Below are 27,835 nucleotides of genomic sequence, written 5' to 3'. Positions count from 1 at the left end.
AAATTGAGTTCTGCTGCATTATATATAGTATAGGATTGATGTTCTCAATTTCATTTGCCTCTTCATAATGCATATATGTTTGGCACTCCAAAAATATTATGTTTCACCCAACCTTTCACTATGAAAAAGAAACTATAAATTACAAACCTACCTGAGCTAAGAACCTATATACATACACAGGTTTAGTTTGTCCAAAGCGATAAACTCTGAATATACTCTGAATGTCATAAGATGGATTCCAAGAAGCATCAAATATAATCACTCTATTAGCAGCTACCAGATTAATTCCAAGAGATCCTGCTTTGGTGGAAATGATAAACAATCGTCCCCTGAAAATAAAAACATGAATAAATGCTTTAGTAATAAGCACTTCACAGATATTATGAAATGACTTTTTAATCCTAAGGCAGTTTTTTGAACAATTAGAAGTTCAAAGAATTCATTTCTCACTTACTGAAAAAAATAAAGACATTTCTAAGGAGTCAGGCTGATGATTTATACATGCAAGATGAATCTTATTGCTAGAAAATCAAATAGTCTCATAGGAATAAAGATAAATATGGAAATCACGTTAAAGATAAATATGGAAATTATGTATTCAAAGCATTTGTAGATTCTGAGTAAATGTAGAAAATCCATGTATATATAACTCAAAAGTCCTATTGTGTTCGGTACTGTTATGAGCAAGCACTAAGTACATCAAAATGAAGGACAGTGTCCAAGGAACTAAGTGTAGTAGGAATGAGTGATAAGCAATTATAATAAATATAGTGTAATGAACACAGGGAGAGAAGTTAGACAGATGCAAAATACTGCAGTAGCTAAAACAGAATCAAGAAAACAGACTGCTCCAAGAAGGATGTGAGGATGTGTTAAAAAAAATTCTGTGTTGGAACACAAGAATTTATATTGCTGAGAATTTGAAAATGAATTAGTTGACAAGTTCATAGAAAACTAAGCAAATGTTAAAAAAGAAATAATTACTTGAACAAAAATAAATATGTGCATTAAAAAGGGAAAAATAATCACAGTTTTTTAAGTGGTTTATGTATGAATATTTACATAGTCACAAAAAAGCAAATACTTCCAGACTCATTTAGGCAAATATTACAAAACAATATGTTGGGAAAATGAATGAGGAAAAGTGTGTGTGTGTGTGTGTGTGTGTGTGTGTGTGTGTGTGTAAATTCCCACCTTAGATTGTAATGTGGATATATGAAAGTAAATACCAGAAGAATTGCCAAGAGTTGAAACTGGTTACCTGCAGAGAGGTATCATGTGTAAGAAGGGGTTGGTTAAGGGACTGATTTTGATCTCAAGCCTTATAAAACTTTTTTAAAATTTGTAAATATATTATTTTGATATAAACAAACTTTAGGAAGATTTTATACGACATTTTTTGAAAATATAAACAAATTTAAAGAAAAAAAATAGTTCCATTCCCCAGAAACAACCTCCATTCCAAATCATGGAATATTTCCTAGGGTTTCTTTTTTATAATCACATATATTTTTGGCTTTACACATACATGATAATATCTGTGTATATAGTTTATATTATGAGTATTTCTTCAACTTTCTTGGTAAACATCAGGCTTGGTAGCTAAATAATATTCCATCGGATGACTATATAATTTACTGTTGGCCAAACTAATTAAGAGTGAGAAAACCCCTGGAATATAATAAACTTTCAAAATTCTCCACAAAATGCCTTTAAATACCAAGCCTTACTTTCTATAATTTCATGAAGGGAAATTTGTAACTAAAATGCCATACTGATTACATACAGTATTATAAACTAAAATGCAAAGAAGCTCAAAATTTAAAACAGGAAAGAGTCAACACAGGTACTAACCATGTTTTATATGGAATTGGTGCTACTACATGTCTAAGAATACAAGCTACAGAAGTTATCAAAAATGGAAGATAATATATTCATTCACACTGTTATTTATAAGATCATAAGGTTGAAAATAAAAAATATGTACAACATAGAGGACTAGATTACACTCTGGCTATTCCATGAGCTACATTACCAATAAAAATCTATATTATGTTAGGGGCACATGGGTGGCTCAGTCGGTTGAGTGTCTGACTTCAGCTCAGGTCAGGATCTCGTAGTTCACGAGTTTGAGCCCCACACCGGGCTCTGTGCTGACAGTTCAGAGCCTGGAGCCTGCTTCAGATTCTGCGTCTCCCTCTCTGCCCCTCCCCAGCTCATACTCTGGTGTCTCTCTCTCTCTCTCTCTCTCTCTCAAAAATAAATGAAACATTAAAAATTTTTTAAAAAATCTTTATTATGTTATGTGAAAAAAGCAAGATCTAGAACATTATTAAGTATAATTTCAACTGCACTAGAAACCAAAACATATACATACATACAATGTTAACAGTAGTTCTCTTTGGTCATGGAATAGTGATAATTACTTCCTTCTTTTTTTTTTTAATTTTTTTAATGTTTATTTATTTTTGACAGAGAGAGAGACAGAGTATGAGCAGGGGAGGGACAGAGAGAGAGGGAGACACAGAACCTGAAGCAGGTTCCAGGCTCTGAGCTGTCAGCACAGAGCCTGACGTGGGGCTTGAACTCACAGACCACAAGATCATGACCTGAGCCGAAGTCGGACACTCAACCTACTGAGCCACCCTGATAATTACTTCCTTCTTTATACTTATCTATAATGCTCATTACAGAGAACAAACTGTGTTTTTGTTTTTTTTTTACTTAGTGGACATATTTAAGGGATCATTGGCAACTAGGGCTCCAAAATTATTCTTATTATTTATATCTATTCTGCACCAGTGAAAGGATCAAGCATACAAGAATGGCATAAACTACGTAGGTTAAACACACACACACACACAAAACAGGAAACCTTGTAGAGAACTTCAAAACTCTTTGGTATGTACCCAGTAATGAAGAGTTGAAGGGGCTTAAATAAGCACCTTTATCAAATTGCTATGCATCCCAAGTTCTCAGCTAGACTGCTAATACAAAAAAATGAAAAAATGTCCAGCCGCTGCACTAAAGGAGTGCAATTACAAGACAAAAAAACATATAAACAATTGTATGCAGTCTAATTTGCAATAATAGAGGTATTTATTTACATGGTAAATATTCTGATTTTTGAAAGCATATAAGTGGGAATGTAAAATTGTTTGATTTTGCGTCCAAAAGAAAAATAAAGTCAAGTAAATGAACAAGTAGTATTAAGAATTATTTTGCAACTGGGGTACCTGAGTGGCTCAGTCGGTTAAGCACCCAACTTCAGCTCAGGTCCTAATCTCAAGACTCATGGGTTAAAGCCCCATGTCAGGCTCTGTGCAGACATCTCAGAGCCTGGAGCCTGCTTTGGATTTGGTGTCTCCGTCTCTTTCTCTCTCTGCCCCTCCCTGCTTGTTGACTCTCTCTCAAAAATAAAGATCAAAAAAAATTTACAATTATTTAATTGTTAATATTATTCAGTATGGAGTATATAAATTCATACTGAAATAAGCTAACCAGGATATTTTAAGATTTTCCTAACACTAAACATCAGTATTAAAATATACAAACACATTGTGCTCGCTTCGGCAGCACATATACTAAAATATACAAACACAATGAAAATATTAACTATTATTTGAATAATGCTGCTATAAACCATCTGGATATGTTTTTTGGTAAAGACATGTAAACTTTTCTGTTAGGTATATATCTAAGAGAATTGCTGGGTCATAGGGTACGTATACAACACTGTTAAAGCTGAACAAATAGTTCTACTAAGTCGTTGTTCCAATTTACATTCCCACCAGCAGTTTGAGAGTTCTAACTGTTCCAGATCCTTGACAACTCATGGCATTGCCTTTTTTTAATAACCTTCAAAAAAATTAGCTTAAGGATCACAAGAATTTGTAACAGTAGTATAGAGTTTCCATGTACCCTTCATCCAGCTTTCCCCAATGGTAGTAACTTACATAACTATGGTACGTTGTCAAAACCAGAAAATTGATGTTGGTACAATACTATGAATGCAAGCTTATTTGATTTCACCAGTTTTTACATGTGCTTTTTTTGTTTGGTATACAGCTCTATGAAATTTATCATGTATGTAGAATCATGCAATCATTTCCACAAGCAGGATATAGAACTGTTCCACCACCACAAACACAAACCTCTTTTGTGTTATCCCTTAGTATTCATACTTTTCCCCCACAAACCCTAATCCCTGACAACCACTAATCTGTTCTCTACCACCATAATTTTGTTACATCAAGAATGCCATATGAGGTGTGCCTGGGTGGCTCAGTCGGTTAAGTGTCCGACTTCAGCTCAGGTCATGATCTTGCAGTTTGTGAGTTCGAGCCCCATATCGGGCTCTCTACTGTCAACGCAGAGCCTGCTTCAGATCCTGTCTCCCTCTCTCTACCCCTCCCCCTCTTTTTCTCAAAAAATAAACAAATATTAAAAAGAATAAAAAGAATACCATATGAAAGGAATCATATAGCATGTAACCTTTTGAAATTAGCATTTTTCATTCAGCATAATGCCCTTGAGATCCATCCAAGTTCTTTGGATAAATATCAATAGTTTCTTCCTTTTTATTATTGAGTACTATTTCATTATATAGATATAACATAATTTATCCATTCAAATGTTATAAGACACTTGGGTTGTTTCCAGTTTTTGACTGTTACAAATAAAGTTGCTATGAACACTTGTGTATAGGTTTCTATGTGAAAACAAGTCTTCATTTCTCTGGCATAAATTTTTAAAAGTGATTGCAGGATTGTATAGTAAGAATATGTTTAATTGTTTTTTAAAACAACTACTAAGTTGTTTTCCTTTTATTTTTTAAAAAATTTTTAGGTTTATTTATTTTGAGAGAAAGAGAGGGTGAGCAAGCAGGGAAAAGGCAGAAAGAGGGAGAGAGAGAATTCCAAGCAGGCTCTGCTCTGTGTGTGCAGAGCTGGATGCGGGGCTCAAACCCCAGAACCTGTGAGATCATGACCTGAGCCAAAATCGGGAGTCTGGTCACTTAACTGACTTAAGCCACCCAGGCACCCCCCCCCCCAAGTTGTTTTCAAGGAAGAATGGCTGTGTCATTTTACATTCTCATCAACATTGTGGGAGAGATCTAGGTCTCAGCATCCTAATCAGCCTTTTACAGTGTCACCATTTTTTATTTTAGCCATTCTGATATGAAGTGATATCCTGTTGTAGTTTCAGTTTACATTTCCCTATTGGCTAGTGATGAATGTATTTTCAAGTGCTTATTTGCCATGCTGCATTGATCCTCTTAAATGAATGTCAGTTTAAGTCCTTGGCCCGTTTTCTAACTGAAAAATGTTTGTTTTTTCGCTATTACATTTAAAGGATTCCTTACATATTCTGAGTACGAGCCCTTACTAAAAAATGCTATTTGCAAATATTTTCTTCAAGTCTGTGATCTGTCTTTTCTTAACAGGGTCATTCACAAACAAAGTTTTTATTTATTTTACTTTTTTCTAACTGTTTTAAAATTTATTTTTAATTTACATCCAAGTTAGCATATAGTGCAATAATGATTTCAGTAGAATCCAGTGATTCATCCCCTACAACACCCAGTGCACCCCAACAAGTGTCTTCCTTAATGCCCCTTGTCCATTAAGCCCATAACCCCACCCATAACCCCTCCAGCAACCCTTAGTTTGTTCTCTGTATTTAAGAGTCTCATGTTTTGTACCCCTCCTTGTTTTTATATTATTTTTGCTTCCCTTATGTTCATCTGCTTTGTATCTTAAATTCCACATATGAGTGAAGTTATATATTGGTCTTTTACTAATTTCGCTTAGCATAGTATACTCTAGTTCCATCCACATTGTTTTTATAATTTTTTTTAAGTTTATTTATTTGAGAGACAGAGACAGTACAAGTAGGGGAGGGGTAGAGAGGGAGGGAGAGAGAGAGAATCCCAAGTAAGCTCTTCACTGGCAGTACAGAGCCCAAGGCAGGTCTCAAACCCACAAAACTGCAAGATCATGACCTGAGCCAAAACCAAGTTTAATGTTTATCCGATGGAGCAATCTAGGCATCCCTAAAGTGTTTAACTATCCAATTGTTGACTTTTTATCTTCAATGGATTATATCCCTTTGGTGTCATGACTGAAAAAGTATCTGCTTAAACTTAGTTCCTGAATATATTTTTCCCAATGTTTATTTATTCATTTTTGAGAGAGAGAGAGAGAAAATGAATAACAACAAACGTAGGGGAGGGGCAGAGACAGAGGGGTAGAGAGAACCCAAGCAGGCTCCATGCTGTCAGCACAGAGCCAGATGCAGGGCTTGATCCCATGAACCATGAGATCATGACCTGAGCTAAAATCAAGATTCAGGCACTTAACCAACTGAGCTACCCAGGCACCCCTTGAAGATTTTCTTCTATGCTTTCTTATACAAGTATAATGTTTCACATTTAAATTTATGAACCATTTTAGCTTGATTTTTGAATAGGGGTGAGGCTTAGGTCAAGGTTTGTTTCAGCCTGTGAATATGCAATTGTTTCAATACCATTTGTTGAAGAGACCATCCTCCCTTCACTGAAACACTTTTGTATCTTCCTCAAAAATGCTTTTAACTTGCATTTCTCTGATGATTACTAAAGATGAGCACTTTTTGTATGTTTACTGGCCATATGAATACTGTCTTTTGTAAAGTCCTTTTGAAGTTCTTTCCTTTGGCATTGGCTGGTTTATCCTACTAATTTTGTTTAAAAATGTTTTAATGTTTATTTATTACTGAAAGACAGAGAGAGACAGAGCATGAGCATGGGAGGGGCAGAGAGAGGGGGAGACATAGAATCCGAAGCAAGTTCCAGGCTCTGAACTGTCAGCACAGAGCCTGATGCAGGGCTCGAACTCACAAACTGCGAGATCATGACCTGATCTGAAGTCAGACACTTAACCAACTGGGCCACCCAGGTGCTTCTATCCTACTAATTTTTATTAATTCTTTGCATATTCTGGGTAAGAGTCCTTTCTGGATCTATGTATTAAGAGTAGCTTCTCCTAGATATTTGCAAATGGCATATCCAACAAGGGGTAAATATCCAAACTATATAAAGAACTTCTACAAAGCAACACCAAAAACCTCCAAATAATTCTATTAAAAATGGGCAGAGGACCTGAGTGGACATTTTTCCAAAGAAGACATACAGATGGCCAACAAACATAAAAAGATGTTCAACATCACTAACCATCAGGGAAATGCAAATCTCCACAAGGAGATCTCACACCTGTCAGAATGGCTAAAATCAAAAACACAAGAAATAACAAGTGTTAGGATGTAGAGAAAAAAAGAACCCTTGTGCATTACTGGTAGGAATACAAATTGGTACTGACACTGTGGAAAATGTATGGAGGCTCCTCAAAAAATTAAAAATAGAATTAACATATGATGCAATAATTCTACTACTGGGTATTTACCAAAAAAAAAAAAAAAAAAGAAAAGAAAAGAAAAAGAAAACATTATTGCAAAAAGATATATTCACCCCTAAGTTTATTTACTGCAGCATTATTTACAATAGCCAAGATATGGAAGCAACCCAAGTCTATACTGATAAAGGAATGGATGGATAAAGATGTGGTATGGAATATTACTCAGCTTTAAAAAAGAACAAGACTGTACCACTTGAGACAACATGGATGGACCTTGAGAGTTTAATCCTAAGTGAGGTAAGTCAGACAAAGACAAATACCATATGCTTTCACTCATATGTGGAATTTAAGAAAAAAAATGAACAAAGAAACCAGACTCTTCAATATAGAGAACAAACTGGTGGTTGCCAGAGAGGAGGTGAGGGGGGGGTAGGGGTAAATTAGATAAAGGGGATCAAGAGTATGCTTATCTTGATGAGAACTGAGTAATATATACAACTGTTTAATCATATTCTGCACCTGAAACTAACATAAGCACTGTAATGTTAATTGTCTTTTAGTAAAAAAAAAGGGTAACAAACACAAAATCAAAAGTATGTGTTTGTATAAGCATAGAAACTCTACCCATGGTTATATCTGGGTTACTAAATTATAAACAATAGCATTTATTGTCTTCTTTGTGATTTTCCATAGTATCTTTAAAAATGAGAAAATAGCTTCTATTTTGTGGCCTGCCTTTTCATTTTTAACATGAAATTCCTTTGATGACTAAAAATTCTTAATTTTAATGAAGCTCAACTCAACAATATTTCCTTTTACGGTTAGTACTTTGTGGGTCCTTTTCATGAAAGTTTTCTTAATGCAATATCAGGAAAATATTCTTTACTGTTTCCTTCTAAAACTTTTGTTTTAGCTTCCACATTTAAATCTACAAACCACGGATTTAGTTAACAGGGAAATACAGTTTAAGATTACCAAGTCTTACCAGTACATATCAATCACAATAGCTTTAAAAAAACAGACATTGTCAAGTGAAGATGAGGAGAGAGAACAATTGAAACGCCTATATGCTACTGGGAGGGGGGGCGGAGTGCAAACTGGTACAACCATTTTGGAAAAACGTCTTGGTAATATAAGCTAAAGCTGAATGTACACGCATCTTTTACTCAGCAATCTCACTTCTGGGCATATACACAACAGAAACACATACATATGTTTGACAAATGACAGATACAACAATCTTTAAAAAGTTGAATCTTTGGACTTCCACTCTGGCAAGATGGGAGTAGACATACTCTTCTCTATTCCTTACAATAAGGAAAGCAAAAGACCCTAGACATTACATATAAAACAATCATAAGAAGTTTCTGAAAAGTGAGGAAGAGGAGAAAGACTGGCTAGGGACCTTGGGTGCTAAGGAACAACATGGAACTAAGTTCCATAGGATTTCTTCCCAAAACGAGGGCTAAAGAACCCAGCAATCAGGAAATGCCAGTGGATACTGCCAAAAAAAAAGTCTCCAAGAAAATCCTGCTTTCTCTAGCCAAAGGACCAAAAAAAGGGGCACCCTAGAAAGACAGAAAACTTTAAAACAATAATCATTCAATTGCAGTCAAGCAGTACAGAAAAAAAATGTGGTGTACCTCCATCCTTGTCACTAAAGGCTGACTGGGGAGTTCAGACTCCTACCTTCTCCTAGTTGTAACAAGGCATGGCCAGAGTGGTGTCAGAGAAGTCTAAGTTAACACAGTCCTCCTCTCAACCCAGCAGTGTCAGTAAAGACCATGAAGGGAACTCAGACATCCATCCCCACCCAGAAGTTACAAGAAAAACCCTATATCTCTCTACTAGGGTACTATCAAAGGATATATAGTGGAGAGTCAGGAATTATACCACAACCCAGTTAATGAGTTACCCCTGCAGTGTCAGTGGAGGCCCATGGGTAGGGGTTGTAAATAGGCAATCCTAACCCTCCCAGCCAGGATAGTATCGGCAGAAATGTAGTCAGTAGACTCAACTCCCACTCTCATCTTCCATCTGAACATGTGTCAAAAGAGGCCTGCTATAACAGAAAATTTAGATCCACAGTCTCATGAAATAATAAGCAAATATCCAGTTAAATTATATCTTTGTCCTAACAAGAACCAGTAAAATCTCAACTTCAATGAAAAAACGCAATCAGCAGACACCAACACTAAGATGACATAAATATCAGAATTGTCTGACAAGGATGGAAAAAGTTGTTACATTTCTAAATATGCTTCAATAAGGAGTTATTAACACACCTGAGACAAATGAAAAAAAAATTGCCTCAGTAAAGAAATATAAGACATAAAGAAGAACCAAATGGAAATCTTAGAACTGAAAAATATAATAAAAAACTAAACAGTAGAATGTAGAGAACAGAGATTCAATTAACTTTGAAAACAGAACAATAGAAATGACCCTATCTAAACAACAGATAGAAATCAAACAAATAAACAAAAAATCACAGAAAAACAAAATGGAGACTGAGGGACCTATAGGACTCTAACATTATTGTCTACCATTCTTATCACTGGAGTACTAAAAGGAGAGAAAAAAAAAAAAGAAGGGGCTATAATAGTATTTGAAGAAATAACGGCTGAAAATTACTCAAATTTAGCAAGAAACACAAACCTACAGATGCAGAAATTGAATGAACCACAAACAGGGCAAACTCAAAGAAATTCATGCCAAGAAGCATCATTGGCAAACTTTTGAAACTAAGAGAAAAAAAAATCTTGCTCAGGTCATGATCTCACACTCCGTGAGTTCGAGCCCTGCGTCAGGCTCTGTGCTGACAGCTCAGAGCCTGGAGCCTGTTTCAGATTCTGTGTCTCCCTCTCTCTGACCCTCCCCCATTCATGCTCTGTCTCTCTCGGTCTCAAAAATAAATAAACGTTAAAAAAAAAAATTAAAAAAAAAAAGAGAAAAAAAAATCTTGAAATAAGCAAGAAATAGAACCTTACTGACAAGAAAAAAAGATTTTAAAAACAGATTTTTTAAATTAAAATATATTTGACATATAATATTGTATAAAATTAAGGTATACATGTTAATTTGATACACTTATATACTGTAATATGATTGGCACTGTACCAACAATTAGCACCTCTACCATGTAAATATTTTCTTTTTACTGGTTGGAATAATTAAGTTCTAATCTCCTAGGAAGTTTAATGATTATAATATAATACTGTAGTCTACATTTACTTATTGGTTTAGCCACTATGAAAAACAATATGGAGTTTCCTCAAAATTTTGAAAATAAATCTACCATATGATCCAGCAATTCCACTTCTGGGTATATATACAAAAAAAAATGAAAACAGAATGTCAAAGGGATATATGCACTCCCATGTTTACTGCAGCACTATCCACAATAGCCAAGATACAAAAACAACCTAAGGGCCCAGCAACAGATGAATAGATAAAAAAAGATGTGGTATATATGCAATGGGATAGTATTCAGCCATGAGAAAAAAAGGACATTTTGCCATATGTGCCAACATGAATGTACCTTGAACACATAATGCTAAGTGAGATAAGTAAGAGAAAGACAAATACTGCATGATATCACTTTTGTGTGAAATTCAAAAAGCCCAATTCATAAAACAGCAGGTATTTTTGAAAGAAATTATGAAATCCAGAAGGAAGTGGTAAAACATTTTTCAAGTGCAGAAAGAAGAGAAATGCCAACCCAGAATCCTATACCCAGCTAAAACACTCTTCAAAAATGAAGAGGAAATCAAGAAATTCTCTTCTGAAGGTACTCGGGAAATTTATTGCCAGCAGACCTGCTCTGAAAGGATGACTAAAGGAATTTCTCTAGAAAGAATGGAAATGATAAAAGAAAAAATACTGACACATTAGGAAGGAAGAAACAACAATTAAAAAACAAAAAATATGAGTAAATAAAATAATTTTCCTTCCAATTTTTCTAAGTTATAGTTAATTATTGAAGAAAAATTATTATATTAATGTGGTAATCCATTTATGTAGAGAAAAACAGTTAAAACAATTATATTATAAATGGGGAAGAGAAAGGGACATAAGGGCATAAGGTTTCTACACTTAGTTAACATGGTAAAATGATGACATTAGTTGACTATGATAAATTATGTCCATGTAATGTAATACTTAGAGCAACCACTATGAAAGTTATAAAAAGATACATCAAAAAATACCATAGATGAATAAAAATACAATTTCACAAATGGTAAAAAGTAACCCACAGGAAGGGCAGAATAAGAAACCAGAAAAAAAGAGGGGTGCCTATACTGTTTTATACTCTATATACTGTTTTCTAAAGTGGCTGCACCTGCTTGCATTCCCACCAACAGTGCAGAAGTGTTCCCCTTCCTCTGCATACTCTCCAATGCCTGTTGTTTCCTGAGTTGTTAATTTTAGATATTCTGACACTTATGAGGTGGTATCTCATTGTGGTTTTGATTTGTATTTCCCTGATGATGAATGATGCTGAGCATCTTTTCATGTCTCTGTTAGCCATATGAGATGAATTTCTTGAGATGTGATGAAACCATTTTGTATCTTGACTCTATCTTGCATTTGTCAAAACTTATACACTAAAAGGAGTGAATTTGACTGTAGATAGATTTAATTTTTTTAATGTTTATTTATTTATTTTGAGAGAGAGAGAGAGAGAGAGAGAGAGCGCGCACATGAGTAGGGGAGAGGCAGAGAGGGAGACAGAGAATCACAATAAGTCTCTGCAGCGTCAGTGCACAGCCCGACATGGGGCTCGGTCTCACCAACTGTGAGAACATGACCTGAGCCAAGATCAAGAGTTGGACGCTTAACCAATTGAGCTACCCAGGTACTCCTAAAATTATTTTTCTTAATTCTCTATACAAACAAAAAATGTTTCCCACCTCACATTAGTTTCATCATTAAATTCTTCAGCCCATTTTTTCCTTGATTGTGCAGTAGTAGAACCATCTAAACGGTAATAGTCAATGTTTCGCAGCCACTTCCCTTCACCTGGAAATTTAACAAGAAAAAAGAGATTTGATATACATTGTTCTGCTAGTAATAACACATTTTATTCCCCGCTCACCATTTAAAATCTGATTATCATGCATAGCAACACAAAAATTTTTTTAATTAAAGTGTAATTCACAATATTACAAATAAATTTACCACAGATTTACTTCCAATAGATACTGAATAGCAAAGGTACTTTTAAAAAAGTATTTCATCTACATGTGAATTTCTTAAAAGACTTCCTTGATGACAATCTTTTAAAACTGTCAAAAGAATATGGTTAAATTGCATTATGCTCATGAAGCTTGCTTTTAACTGAATTTGTAAATGGCCATGTTTCCTCCCTTATTAACAAGTTGATCCTGGTAAGGGTACCTGACACAGAATGCATTTATTCAATCACTGAACAAATATTTAGTGAATGCCTAATATGCATCAAAAATTACTCTATGGTCTGGCCACATATATCAGCATATATTCCTATTTCATGACAATTGTGTGTGTGTGTGTGGGTGTCTGTGTGTCTGTGTGTGTCTGTGTAAGGACTTTGACTTAATAAGTAAAACAGTTATCAGACATGTCAACTTTTGGACAGTGAGATGAAAATTTACCCAAGACTTACATTAAAACTAAAATACCAAATTTAGTGCTTATGACATTTATATTTTATTATACATTAATTTCCATTACAATTCTCTAAACTCTAAATATAATACTACTATTATCCCTGAATCCGATCCTAGAATCTTAACATAAAAAAAAGGTGACAAAACTGAGATTCAGGTCTTTCGGTGAACTTTTTACTTAAATTTAGTATTTAGTATTAAAGGTGCTTTTTAACATGCTTATTTACTTACCCATGTCTTTACTTATATTTAAAAACTAAAATTTCATTGCTAAAAATGGGTAATAAAGTCTACTTATTTATGGCTTTTATTTCCTTCAATTGGAAAAAAAGGCATACACACAGCTAAGGAAAAGAGAATTTGAAATAGATGATTAGATTAAAAACAGGCTGGAGTCACATATCCATTAATTGATCACCTAAACTGGGTAATTATGAAAGTTAATATGCTAACCATACATAAAATGATATTAATATTTTTTAAATTATTTCAACATATTCACCTTTCGATGATAATACAAATGAATAATCTGTACTAGCACTTCTGGGAATCCAACACTTAAAAAGTGACAAAGTCAAATACACGTTTTTTAAAAATACCAGTTTCACCATTTACTAGCAATTTAATTTAGAAAATGTGAAAATGTGTTTCATTGTGTTTAAAAATGGAGAGTTGAAAGATGGTGGCATAGGAGGACTAGGCTCACGGAGTCCTGCTGATCACTTAGATTCCACCCACATCTGCCTAAATAACCCAGAACACCGCAAGAAGACTAGCTGAACGGACTCTCCAGAGCCAAGCGTAGACAAGAGACCCAATGAAGAGGGTAGGAAGGGCGGAGAGGTGGTGCGCGCTACATGGACTGGTGGGAGGGAGCCAGGGCAGTGGAGGGGCAGCCCGCCTGGCAAGGCAGAGACCCCGAGTCTGACTTGCAAAGCTGAGGGGCCGGATGGAGTCAGTTCTGACAGCCATTGGGAATTAACATCTGGAATGTTATAAGTCAATGGCTCTGCACAGAGGGTGGGAGGGCTAGAGGACAATGGGAGGGAGAGTTGTTGAGCCCCGGAAGACAGAGCTCAGCTTGGTGGGGAAGAAAAGCGCTGGCCAGTGCTACCTCCCTTGCCCATCATGCAGCCAAATTCCCAACGGGAACCAGTTCCCATCACCGAACTTGCTTCACCACGCAAACACCCAACGCTGTGCTTCTGTGGATCCATTCCTCCAACGGATCGGCCTCCCTCCTGGTGCCGCAGGGCCCATCCTGGAGCGGACCAACAAAGGCAAAGCAAGATGAGCCTGCCCCTCCCGCCACTGTGCACCTTGTGGAACCACCCCGGCTAATAAGCCAGATCCTATAGAAGCAGCACCACAAGCCTGGCAGTGTGCAAGTAGTCCAGACATGGGCCACACCACCCCATAGTGAGTCCTGCCCCTGGGAGAGGGGAAGATAAGGTACACACCAGACTGACTGTGGTCCCAGCGGTGGGCTGGGAGCAGACAATGGGTCTGACTACAGCCCCGCCCACCAACACAAGTTATTCAAGACAAAACAGGGGAAATGCCCTGCAGTTCCACACCACTCCAGGGACTATCCAAAATGATGAAACGGAAGAATTCTCCTCAAAAGAAAACTCCAGGAAGTGGCAACAGCTAACGAATTCATCAAAAACAATCTAAGCAATATAAGTGAGAATGAATTTAAAATAATAGTCACAAAATTAATCACTTGGCTTGAAAAAAGTAGAGAGGACAGCAGAGAATCTATTGCTACAGAGATCAAGGGACTAAGAAACAGTCAGGAGGAGCTAAAAAATGCTATAAATGAGGTGCAAAATAAAATGGAGGCGACCATACCTCCGACTGAAGAGGCAGAGGAGAGAATGGGTGAATTAGAAAATAAAATTATGGAAAAAGAGGAAGCTGAGAAAAAGAGACATAAAAAAAATCCAGGAATATGAGGGGAAAATTAGGGACCTAAGTGATGCGATGAAACACAATAATATCCGCATAATAGGGAATCCAGAGGAGGAAGAGAGAGAGAGAAAGGGGATGAAGGTGTACTTGAAGAAATCATAGCTGAGAACTTCCCTGATCTGGGGAAGGAAAAAGGCATTGAAATCCAAGAGGCACAAAGAACTCCCTTCAGATATAACTTGAATCGATCTTCTGAACGACATATCTTGGTGAAACTGGCAAAAATCAAGGATAAAGAGAAAATTCTGAAAGAAGCTAGGGATAAACACGCTCTAACATATAAAGGGAGAATGATAAGACTAGTGACGGATCTACTGAAACTTGGCAGGCCAGAAAAGAATGGCAGGAAATCTTCAATGTAATGAACAGAAAAATATGCAGCCAAGACTCCTTTATCCAGCAAGTCTGTCATACAGAATAAAAGTAGAGATAAAGGTCTTCCCAAACAAACAAAAACTGAAGGAATTCATCACCACTAAATTAGCCCTACAAGAAATCCTAAGGGGGATCCTGTGAGACAAAGTACCAGAGACGTCACTATAAGCATGAAACCTATAGACATCACAATGACTTCTAAACCCCTATCTTTCAATTATATCACTGAATGTAAGTGGACTAAATGCTCCAACCAAAAGACATAGGGTATCAGAATGGATAAAAAAACAAGACCCAACTATTTCCTGTCTACAAGAGACTCATTTTAGACATGAGAACACCTTCAGATTGAAAGTGAGGGGATGGAGAAATATCTACCATGCTCTTGGAAGCAAACAGAAAGCTGGAGTAGCCATGCTTATATCAGACAAACTGGACTTTAAATTAAGGCTGTAATAAGAAATGAAGAGGGGCATTATATAATAATTACAGGGTCTATCCATCAGGAAGAGCTAATAATTATAAATGTCTATACGCTGAATACAGGAGCCCCCAAATATATAAAACAATCACAAACAGAAGCAACCTTATTCATAAGAATGTGGTAATTGCAGGGGACTTTAATACTCCACTTACAATAATTGACACATCATCTAGACACAGGATCAATAAAGAAACAAGGGCCCTGAATGATACACTGGATCACATGGACTTGACAGATATATTTAGAACTCTGCATCCCAAAGCAATAGAGTATACTATCTTCTCGAGTGCACATGGAACATTCTCCAAGATAGATCACATACTGGGTCACAAAACAGCCCTTCATAAGTATAAAAGAATTCAGATCATACCATGTACACTTTCAGAGCACCATGCTATGAAACTTGAAATGAACCACAAGAAAAAGTCAGGAAAACCTCCAAAAGCATGGAGGTAAAGAACACCCTACTAAAGAATGATTGGGTCACACAGGAAATTAGAGAAGAAATTTGAAAATATATGGAAACAGATTAAAATGAAAACACAACAATCCAAATGCTTTGGGATGCAGCAAAGGCAGTCCTGAGAGGAAAATACATTGCAATCCAGGCCTATCTCAAGGAACAAGAAAAATCCCAAATACAAAATCAAACAGCACACCTAAAACAAACTGAAGCAGAACAACAAAGATACTGCAAACCCAGCAGAAGAAGAGAAATAATGAAGAGCAGAGAAGAAATAAACAATATAGAATCTAAAAAAACTGTTGGGGAGATCAATGAAACCAAGAGTTGGTTTTTTGAAAAAATAAACCAAATGGATAAACCTCTAGCCAGGCTTCTCAAAAGGAAAAGGGAGAGGACCCAAATAGATAAAGTCATGAATGAAAATGGAATTATGACAACCAATCCCTCAGAAATACAAGCCATTATCGGGGAATACTATTGAAAACTTACATGCCAACAAACGGGACAACCTGGAAGAAATGGACAAATTCCTAACCACCCACACACTTCCAAAACTCAAACAGGAAGAAATATAAAACTTGAACAGACCCATAACCAGTGAATGAATTGAATCAGTTATCAAAAATCATCCAACAAATTAAGAGTCCAGGACCAGATGGCTTCCCAGGGGAATTATACCAGACATTTAAAGCAGAGATAATACCTATCCTTCTCAAGCTATTCCAAAAAATAGAAAGGGAAGGAAAACTTCCAGACTCATTCTATGAAGCCAGCATTACTTTGATTCCTAAACCGGACAGAGACCCAGGAAAAAAAGAGAACTACAGGCCAATATCCCTGATGAATAAGGATGCAAAAATCCTCAATAAGGTACTAGCAAATCGAATTCAACAGCATAAAAAAAGAATTATTCACCATGATCAAGTGGGATTCATTCTTGGGCTGCAGGGCTGGTTCAACATTCGCAAATCAATCAACGTGATACATCACATTAATAAAAGAAAAGAACCATATGATCCTGTCAATCGATGCAGAAAAAGCATTTGAAAAAATTCAGCATCCTTTCTTAAGAAAAACCCTCGAGAAAGTTGGGATAAAAGGAACATCCTTAAACATCATCAAAGCCATTTGTGAAAAGCCCACAACTAATATCCTTCTCAATGGCAAAAAACTGAGAGCTTTCCCCCTGAGATCAGGAACACAACATGGATGTCCACTCTCACTGCTGTTGTTTAACATAGTGTTGGAAGTTCCAGCATCAGCAATCAGACAACAAAAGGAAATCAAAAGCATCAAAATTGGCAAAGATGAAGTCAAGCTTTCACTTTTCGTAGATAACATGATAGTACACATGGAAAATCTGATAGACTCCACCAGAAGTCTGCTAGAACTGATACATGAATTCAGCAAAGTTGCAGGATACAAAATCAATGTACAGAAATCAGTTGCATTCTTATACACTAACAATGAAGCAACAGAAAGACAAATGAAGAAACTGATCCCATTCACAATTGCATCGAGAATCATAAAATACCTAGGAATAAACCTAACCAAAGATGTACAAGATCTGTATGCTGAAAACTACAGAAAGCTTATGAAGGAAATTGAAGAAGATATAAAGAAATGGAAAAACATTCCATGCTCATGGATTGGAAGAATCAATATTGTTAAAATGTCAATACTACCCAAAGATACGTACATTTTCAATGCAATCCCAATCAAAATTGCACCAGCATTCTTCTCGATGCTAGAACAAGCAATCGTAAAATTTGTATGGAAATACAAAAGACCCCGCATAGCCAAAGTAATTTTGAAGAAGATGACCAAAGCAGGAGGCATCAAAATCCCAGACTTCAGCCTCTACTACAAAGCTGTAATCATCAAGACCACATGGTATTGGCACAAAAACGGACACATAGACCAATGGAATAGAATAGAAACCCCAGAATAGACCCACAAAAGTATGGCCAACTAATCTTTGACAAAGCAGGAAAGAATACCCAATGGAAAAAAGACACTCTCTTTAACAAATGGTGCTGGGAGAACTGGAGAGCAATATGCAGAAGGATGAAACTAGACCACTTTCTTACACCATTCACAAAAATAAACTCAAAATGGATAAAGGACCTGAATGTGAGACAGGAAACCATCAAAACCCTAGAGGAGAAAGCAAGAAAAAGTCTCTCTGACCTCAGCCGCAGCAGTTTCTTACTTGACACAGTCCCAAAGGCAAGGGAATTAAAAGCAAAAATTGAATTCTTGGGACTTCATAAAGATAAAAAGCTTCTGCACGGCAAAGGAAACAACCAACAAAAGTAAAAGGCAACCAACGGAATGGGAAAATATATTTGCAAATGACATATCGGACAAAGGGCTAGTATCCAAAATCTATACAGAACTCACCAAACACCACACCCGAAAAATAATCCAGTGAAGAAATGGGCAGAAAACATGAATAGACACTTCTCTAATAATAGACACTTTCATGGCCAACAGGCACATGAAAAGATGCTCAATGTCGCTCCTCATCAGGGAAATACAAATCAAAACCACAGTCAGATACCACTTCACACCAGTCAGAGTGACTTAAATGAACAAATCAGGAGACTATAGATGCTGGAGAGGATGTGGAGAAATGGGAACCCTCTTGCACTGTTGGTGGGAATGCAAACTGGTGCAGCCGCTCTGGAAAACAGTGTGGAGGTTCCTCAGAAAATTAAAAATAGACCTACCCTATGACCCAGCAATAGCACTGCTAGGAATTTAGCTAAGGGATACAGGAGTGCTGATGCATAGGGCACTTTTACCCCAATGTTTATAGCAGCACTTTCAACAATAGCCAAATTAGGGAAAGAGCCTACATGTCCATCAACTGATGGATGAATGGATAAAGAAATTGTGGTGTGTATACACACACAATGGAATACTACTTGGCAATGAGAAAGAATGAAATATGGCCTTTTGTAGCAACGTGGATGGAACTGTAGAGGGTTATGCTAAGTGAAATAAGTCATACAGAGAAAGAAAGATACCATACGTTTTCACTCTTATGTGGATCCTGAGAAACTTAACAGAAGACCATAGGGGAGGGGAAGAAAAAAAAAAGGAGGTTAGAGAGGGAGGGAGCCAAAGCATAAGAGACTCTTAAAAACTGAGGGGGCGCCTGGGTGGCACAGTCGGTTAAGCGTCCGACTTCAGCCAGGTCACGATCTCGTGGTCCGTGAGTTCGAGCCCCGCGTTGGGCTCTGGGCTGATGGCTCAGAGCCTGGAGCCTGTTTCCGATTCTGTGTCTCCCTCTCTCTCTGCCCCTCCCCCGTTCATGCTCTGTCTCTCTCTGTCCCAAAAATAAAAATAAAAACGTTGAAAAAAAAAATAAAAAAAAAAAAAACAAAACTGAGAACAAACTGAGGGTTGATGAGGGGTGGGAGGGAGGGGATGGTGGGGATGGGTATTGAGGAGGGCACCTTTTGTGATGCGCACTGGGTATTATATGGAAACCAATTTGACAATAAGTTTCATATTTAAAAGTAAATAAATAAAAAATAAAAAATAAAAATGGAGATAGTCCAATACCTACTGCATATGGTTATTGTTTTTTAAATGAGTTGATATAAGAGAAAAAATCCTTAGAACAGTGCCTATCACACAGTAATTAAGCTTACTGAGCACTTAATATTACCACCCCAAGATCCTACATCAAATTATATCTGTCTCTAATATGGCACATTAATATGTGACCATTTCTGTAACATAATTTCCTGTAATACCCCTTGAACCTAGTTCAGTGCCCAATACACAGTCATAGAAGTAGAAATAGTAGTAGTGGTGGTGGTGGTGACAAAACAGAAACTGAACTGATTAATGGTTAAAATAAACGTTTGTTGAAGATATTAAATATGAACTAACAACCACATGGAAAAATATTCAACCTTGCCAGTAGTCAGAAAAATACAAATCAAAACAAGAACAATTGTTTTTACCCATTAAAGATGGGGAAAATATAATTTCAGTACTACAGGTATATAGTAAAATGGGCATTTGCCATTTATTCATGGTAGTATAAAAACTCATATGTTTCCTAGCACTTTGCCTTTCATATAATGAAGCACTGCCAGAACATAGAAATGAACTCATAAAACTAATACTGGATAACAGAAAAACCTATTTTAGCCAACAATACATATAACCATAGTCAAATCAAGTAATACATATACATACTACCTATATATATATATATATGTATATATGTATGTATAACATATACATATATGTTAAAGGTATATGAATAAGGAAGGACCTCAGAAACAAAGAAGGCAGGGAATGAAAAACATTAAAAAGTGCCAGTATATACCAAGCACTTAAACCTAATGGGCACATAAAAAATGCATCACAAGAGCATGATTCTCTATGGAAAACAACTAGAGAATATCCAGATAAGGACAATGTATTACCTTGCAAATTCAGCAAGTATTTACTATAGACCTACTACATGTTCAATACTATGCTGGACATCAGTAAAGCCTTGCCTGACTGCTTTACATCTTGTCCCCCAAAACTCCCTATTACCTTTATAGTATTTCATTATTTATCCACTGCATTTTTTTACAACTATATATTTCTTTGGTGGGGAAGGCAAGATGGCAGAACAGCACGGAAGTTTTTTGTGGGTTCTACGTCCATGAAATACAGCCAGACCAACACTAAACTATCCTGCACACCTAGAAAACTGATTTGAGGATTAACACAACAATCTGCACAACCTGAACCACAGAATTCAGCAAGTACCCGGCATGGAGAGGTGAACTTGGGGAGCGAGAAGCCACGGTGAGCAGGGACCCGCTTTTGTGGGCGGAGAGAGGATGGAGATGGGGGGGGGAGAGAATCCAGGAAAAGTACTCCTCCGCAAAAGCAGCTGGAGAGAAAGTGGAAAATTGGATACAGCCACAGGGACTGAAATAAAAGTGGAGAAGGGAGAAGGGAGAAAGGAGAAAGGAGAAGGTTTCAATTCCATTAAGACTGTAAACAAGGGGAGCACAGAGTCTGCAACTCTACAGCTCCAAACCTGGCAATGCTCTAGTGAGAAGAGTGAATCCCCAGGAATAGAGTGGGGTCCGGGAGGTTCTTGGGCCACACGGGGAAAAGCAGTTCCACTGCTGGAAGGGCATTTGGTACAGATTGTTGAGGCCCCTTGGTCCCAGCAGACCCCAGAGAATGCCCACATTCGCTGGTGCTGGAACAAGGTCATTAAGGGTGATGCCTGGTGCCAGATGTGTGCTGTGATTTTCCATAATCCCAGAAACGCTGCTGCTACACAACCTCGCGAACTTTTTCTGGGGTGGGCAGGCACCTGGCCGTAGTCTCAGGACACCGGCAGCAGCAGGGTCCAGCAAGCGTTCCTGGGTGCAGCTGGCATTCGGCCACTGCTTGATGAGAACCTCCCGCAGAGGGGCGGAACTGGTCAAAGCCGCACTCCTTCAGAAGTAAGGCACAAGGGAAAACAACCGCATCTGAGACAAAACTCAGGAGAGAGGTACTGCCTGGGGCTTGGTCACGGACCAAGCGGGGAGTGGATGAAAGCTGAAGACAGAAGACAGGTGTGTGATTGCTGATCAGGGAGAACAGAGTTCTGATACTAGAGACCTGGGTAGCTGGGTGATGCCATTTTCACCGCTCCGGCGCATACACATCCACAAGCGCCACAACACTCCACCCCAGTAGGCTAGCAGCGCCATCTAGTGGAGAACGGAGCCACTACACTAAGCCCCGCCCAACTGGGCCAACCTCCCTCTTCAAGAACACAAATCTCACTGCCTGCTTAGTTTATGGACTATGAAGTGCTTCACAGTCTGACTTCTAGGGGAAAACAAAGTAATTTCAGTCGTATTTCAATCTGTTAGGAGGTCCATCTGTTCAAATTTCGTTCTTTTTTTTATATTTTTCACTTCTTTTTCTTGAATACAGAAAAAACTCATTTTTACTTACAACTTTTATTAAAAATATTTTTTTATTATATGTTTTGCTTTTATGTGAATTTTTTCAACTTCTATTTTACTTCCATCATTTTATTTTAGTCTGCTACAGTGTATTCACTTTTTCAAATTTTCAAACAATTTCCTTTTTTTCTTTTTCCTCTCTTGCTTTCTCGTTTCTTTCTCTTCAATACAGAGAAAAAATTAATTTTTATTTTCAATTTTTATTAAAAATTTTTCTTTAAATTTTTACTATATTTTTAACATTTATGTAAGTTTTTCAAATTCTATTTTATTTCCATCATATTATTTTAGGCTACTACAGTGTATTTACTTTTTCAAATGATTTCCTTTTTTTCCCTAGTTTTCATTTCTTTTCTTTTTCTTGACTACAGAAAAACTTCATTTTTATTTTTAATTCTTATTAAAAATATTTTTCTGTAATTTTTTCTACAATATTCATTACTTTTGGGTACTATTTTTTCCAATTCTCTTTTACTTCCATCATTTCATTTTAGTCTACTTCAGTGTATATATTTTTTCAAATTCTCAAACAATTTTTTTTTCTTTATTTTCCCTTTTTCTCTAATCTATCAAAACACTTTCAACACCCAGACCAAAACACACCTAGGATCTAGCATCATTTATCCCATTTGTGTGTGTGTGTCTTTTTTTTTTACCTCATTAATTCCTTTTCTCCCTTCAAAATGACAAAACGAAGGAATTCGCCCAAAAAGAAAGAACAGGAAGAAACGACAGCCAGGAACTTAACCAACCCAGATATAAGCAAGATGTCTGAACCAGAATTTACAATCACAATAATAAGAATACTAGCTGGAGGTGAAAATAGATTAGAATCCCTTCTGCAGAGATAAAAGAAGTAAAAACTACTCATGATGAAATAAAAAATGCTTAACTGAGCTGCAATCACAGATGGATGATGCGGCAGCAAGGATGGATGAGGCAGAGAAGAGAATCAGCGATATAGAGGAAAACTTATGGAAAATAATGAAGCAGAAAAAACAGGGAGATTAAGGAAAAAGAGCACGATTTAAGAATTAGAGAAATCAGTGACTATTTAAAAAGGAACAACATCAGAATCATAGGGGTCCCAGAAAAGGAAGAGACACAAATAGGGGTAGAAGGGTTATGTGAGCAAATCATAGCAGAAAACTTTCCTAACCTGGGGAAAGACACAGAAATCAAAATCCAGGAAGCACAGAGGACCCCCATTAGACTCAACAAACACCGACCATCAACAAGGCACATCATAGTCAAATTCACAAAATACTAAGGCAAGGAGAGAATCATGAAAGCAGCAAGGGAAAAAGGTCCCTAACCTACAAGGGAAGACAGATCAGGTTTGCAGCAGACCTATCCACAGAAACTTGGCAGGCCAGAAAGGAATGGCAGGATATATTCAATGTGCTGAATCAGAAAAATATGCAGCCAAGAATCTTCTACCCACCAAGGCTGTCATTCAAAATAGGAGAGATAAAGAGTTTCCGAGACAAACAAAAATAAAAGGAATTTGTGACCACTAAACCTGCCTAGCAAGAAATTTTAAGGGGAACTCTCTGAGGGGAGAAAAGGTGAAAAAAAAAAAATATATATATATATAAATACCAAAAGCAACAAAGATTACAAAGGACCAGAGAACACCACCAGAAACTCCAACCCTACAAGCATCATAATGGCAATAAATTCATATCATTCAGTACTCACTCTAAACATCAATGGACTCAGTGCTCCAATCAAAAGACACAGGATAACAGAATGGATAAGGAAACAAGATCCATCTATATGCTGTTTACAAGAGACCCACTTTAGACCTAAAGAAACCGTCAGACTGAAAGTAAGGCGACTGAGAACCAACTATCATGCTAATGGTCAACAAAAGAAAGCTGGAGTAGCCATACTTACATCACACAATCTAGACTTTAAAATAAACACTGTATCAAGAGATGCAGAAGGGCATTATATCATTATCAAAGGATCTATCCACCAAGAAGTCCTAACAATTTTAAACATTTATGCTTCAAATGTGACATCACCCAAATATGTAAATCAATTAATCACAAGCATAAACTCATTGACAGTAATACCATAATAGTAGGAGACTTCAACACCCCACTCACAGCAATGGACAGATCATCTAATCAAAAAATCAACAAGGTAACAATGGCTTTGAATGACACACTGGACCAGATTGACTAGACAGATATATTCAGAACATTTCATCCTAAAGCAACAGAATATACATTCTTCTCCAGTGCACATGGAACGTTCTCCAGAACAGATTATATACTGAGACACAAACCAGCCCTAAGCAAGTACAGAAAGATTGATATCATACCATGCATATTTTCAGACCACAACACTATGAAACTGAAATAAACCACAAGAAAAAAATTGGAAAGGTAACAAATACTTGGAGACTGAAGAACGTCCTACTAAAGAATGAATGGGTTAACCAAGAAGTTAAAGAGGAAATTAAAAACTATATGGAAGCCAATGAAAATTATAACACCACAACCCAATACCTCTGGGACACAGCAACGGTAGTCATAAGAGGAAAGTATACAACAATTCAGGCCTTCCTTTTTTCTTTTTTTATATGAAACTTGTCAAACTGGTTTCCATAAAACACCCAGTGCTCCTACCAACAGGTGCCCTCCTCAATACCCCTCACCCACCCTCCCCTCCAAAGAAGGAGGAAGAAAGATCTCAGATACACAACCTAACCTTATAGCATAAGGAGCTGGAAACAGAACAGCAGCAAATAAAACACAAAACCAGCAGAAGACAGGAAATAATAAAGATTAGAGCAGAAATTACTGCTATCAAAACCAAAAAAAAAAACCCAAAAAACAAAAAAACAGTAGAACAGATCAATATAACCAGAAGCTGGTTCTTTGAAAGAATTAACAAAATTGATACACCCTAGCCAGTTTAATCAAAAAGAAAAAGGAAAGGACCCAGATAAATAAAATCAAGAATGAAAGAGGAGAGATCACAAGCAACACAGCAGAAACAAAAACAATAATAAGAGAATATCATGAGCAATTATATGCCAACAAAATGGGCAATCTGGAAGAAATGGACAAATACCTAGAAAAATATACACTACCAAAATTGAAACAGGAAGAAACAGAAAACTTGAAAAGACCCATAACCAGTAAGGAAATCGAATTAGTAATCAAAATCTTCCAAAAAACAAGAGTCCAAGGCCAGATGGCTTTCCAGGCGAATTCTACCAAACATTTAAGGAAGAGTTAACACATATTCTCTTGAAGCTGTTCCAAAAAATAGAAATGGAAGGAAAACTTCCAAACTCTTTCTATGAAACCAGCAATACTTTGATTCCAAAACCAGAGACCCCACTAAAAGGAACTATAGACCAATTTCCCTGATGAACATGGATGCAAAAATCCTCAACAAGATATTAGCCAACCGGTTCCAACAACACATTAAAAAAGTTATTCACCACGACCAAGTGGGATTTATACCTGGGATGCAGGGCTGGTTCAGTATCTGTAAAACCATTAACGTGATTTATCACATCAATAAAAGAAAGGACAAGAACCATATGGTGTTTTCAATAGATGCAGAGAAAGCATTTGATGAAATACAGCATCCTTTCTTGATAAAAACCCTCAAGAAAGTCGGGATAGAAGAGCATACCTTGAGATCATAAAAGCCATGTATATACGACACAACGCTAATATCATCCTCAATGGGGAAAACCTGAGAGCTTTCTCCCTAAGGTCGGGAACAAGACAGGGATGTCCGTCCATTCTCGCCACTGTTATTCAATATAGTATCGGAGGTCTTAGCCTCTGCATTCAGACAACACAAAGAAATAAAAGGCATCCAAATCGTCCAGGAGGAGGTCAAACTGTCACTCTTCACAGATGACATGATACTCTATATGGAAAACCCTAATGATTCCAGCAAAAAAACTGCCAGAATTGATCCATGAATTCAGCAAAGTTGCAGGATATAAATCAATGCACAGAAATCGGTTGCATCCCTTTACACCAACAATGAAGCAACAGAAAGAGAAACCAAGGAATTGATTCCAGTTACAATTGTACCAAAAACCATAAAATACCTAGGAATCAATCTAACAAAAGAGGAGAACAATCTATACACTGAAAAGTATAGAAAGCTTATTAAAGAAATTGAAGAAGACACAAAAAAATAGAAAAAGATTCTATACTCCTGGATAGGAAGAACAAATGTTGTTAAAATGTCAATACTACCCAAAGCAATCTACATATTCAATGCAATCCCTATCAAAATAACACCAGCATTCTTCACAGAGCTAGAACAAATAATCCTAAAATTTGTATGGAACCAGAAAAGACCCCGAATAGCCAAAGCAGTCTTGAAAAAGAAAACCAAAGCAGGAGGCATCACAATCCCAGACTTTAAGCTATCATCAAGACTATGGTACTGGCACAAGAACAGACTCTCAGATCAATGGAACAGAATAGAGAACCCAGAAATGGACCCACAAACATATGGCCAACTAATCTTTGACAAAGCAGGAAAGAATAGCCAATGGAATAAAGACAGTCTCTTCAGCAAGTGGTGCTGGGAAAACTAGACAGCAACATTCAGAAGAATGAACCTGGACCACTTTCTTACACCGTACACAAAAATAAAATCAAAATGGATGAAAGACCTCCATGTAAGACAGGAAGCCATCAAAATCTTGAGAAGACAATAGGCAAAAACCTCTTTGATCTTGGCCGCAGCAACTTCTTACTCAACATGTCTCCAGAGGAAAGGGAAACAAAAGCCAAAATGAACTACTGGGACCTCATCAAAATAAAAAGCTTCTACACAGTCAAGGAAACAATGGGCAAAACTAAAAGGCAACTGACAGAATGGGAGAAGAGATTTTCAAATGACATATCAGATAAAGGGTTAGTATCCAAAATCTATGAAGAACTTATCAAACTCAACACCCAAAAAACAAATAATCCAGTGAATAAATGGGCAAAAGACATGAATAGACACTTCTCCAAGGAAGAAATCCAGATTGCCAACCGACACATGAAAAAATGCTCAACATCAGTCATCATCGGGGAAATACAAATCAAAACCACAATGAGATACCACCTGTCAGAATGGCTAACATTAACAACTCAGGCAACAACAGATGTTGGGGAGGATGCAGAGAAAGAGGGTCTCTTTTGCATTGTTGGTGGGAATCCAACTGGCGCAGCCACTCTGGAAAACAGTATGGAGGTTACTCAAAAATTAAAAATAGAACTACCATACTACCCAGCAATTGCACTACTAGGCATTTATCCAAGGGATACAGGTATGCTGTTGCAAAGGACACATGCACCCCAATGTTTATAGCAGCACTATCAATACTAGCCAAAGTATGGAAGAGCCCAAATGTCCATCGATGGATGAAGGGATAGAGAAGATCAGGTGTGTGTGTGTGTGTATATATATACACACACACACACACACACACACACACACACACACACACACACTAA

The 27,835-nt window shown here is 37.0% G+C and overlaps 1 protein-coding gene across 7 annotated transcripts in view; it reads right to left on the bottom strand.

Moving 5' to 3' along the window:
- Positions 1-27,835, bottom strand: part of ATRX (ATRX chromatin remodeler) — a 300,724-nt gene that overhangs the window by 1,631 nt on the left and 271,258 nt on the right. For all 7 annotated transcript variants that reach the window (XM_040467879.1, XM_040467878.1, XM_040467882.1 and 4 more), the window contains 2 exons: positions 12,308-12,416; positions 152-329 (listed from right to left, as the gene is read on the bottom strand). In XM_040467879.1, coding sequence (XP_040323813.1) covers positions 152-329; positions 12,308-12,416 — 287 coding nt within the window. The remainder of the gene's footprint in view (positions 1-151; positions 330-12,307; positions 12,417-27,835) is intronic.

The sequence above is a fragment of the Herpailurus yagouaroundi genome, unplaced genomic scaffold (assembly GCF_014898765.1).
Source record: "Herpailurus yagouaroundi ecotype Mexico unplaced genomic scaffold, PumYag 67623, whole genome shotgun sequence".
Lineage (NCBI taxonomy): Eukaryota > Metazoa > Chordata > Mammalia > Carnivora > Felidae > Herpailurus > Herpailurus yagouaroundi.
This window is presented reverse-complemented; position numbering and strand designations above follow the sequence as displayed.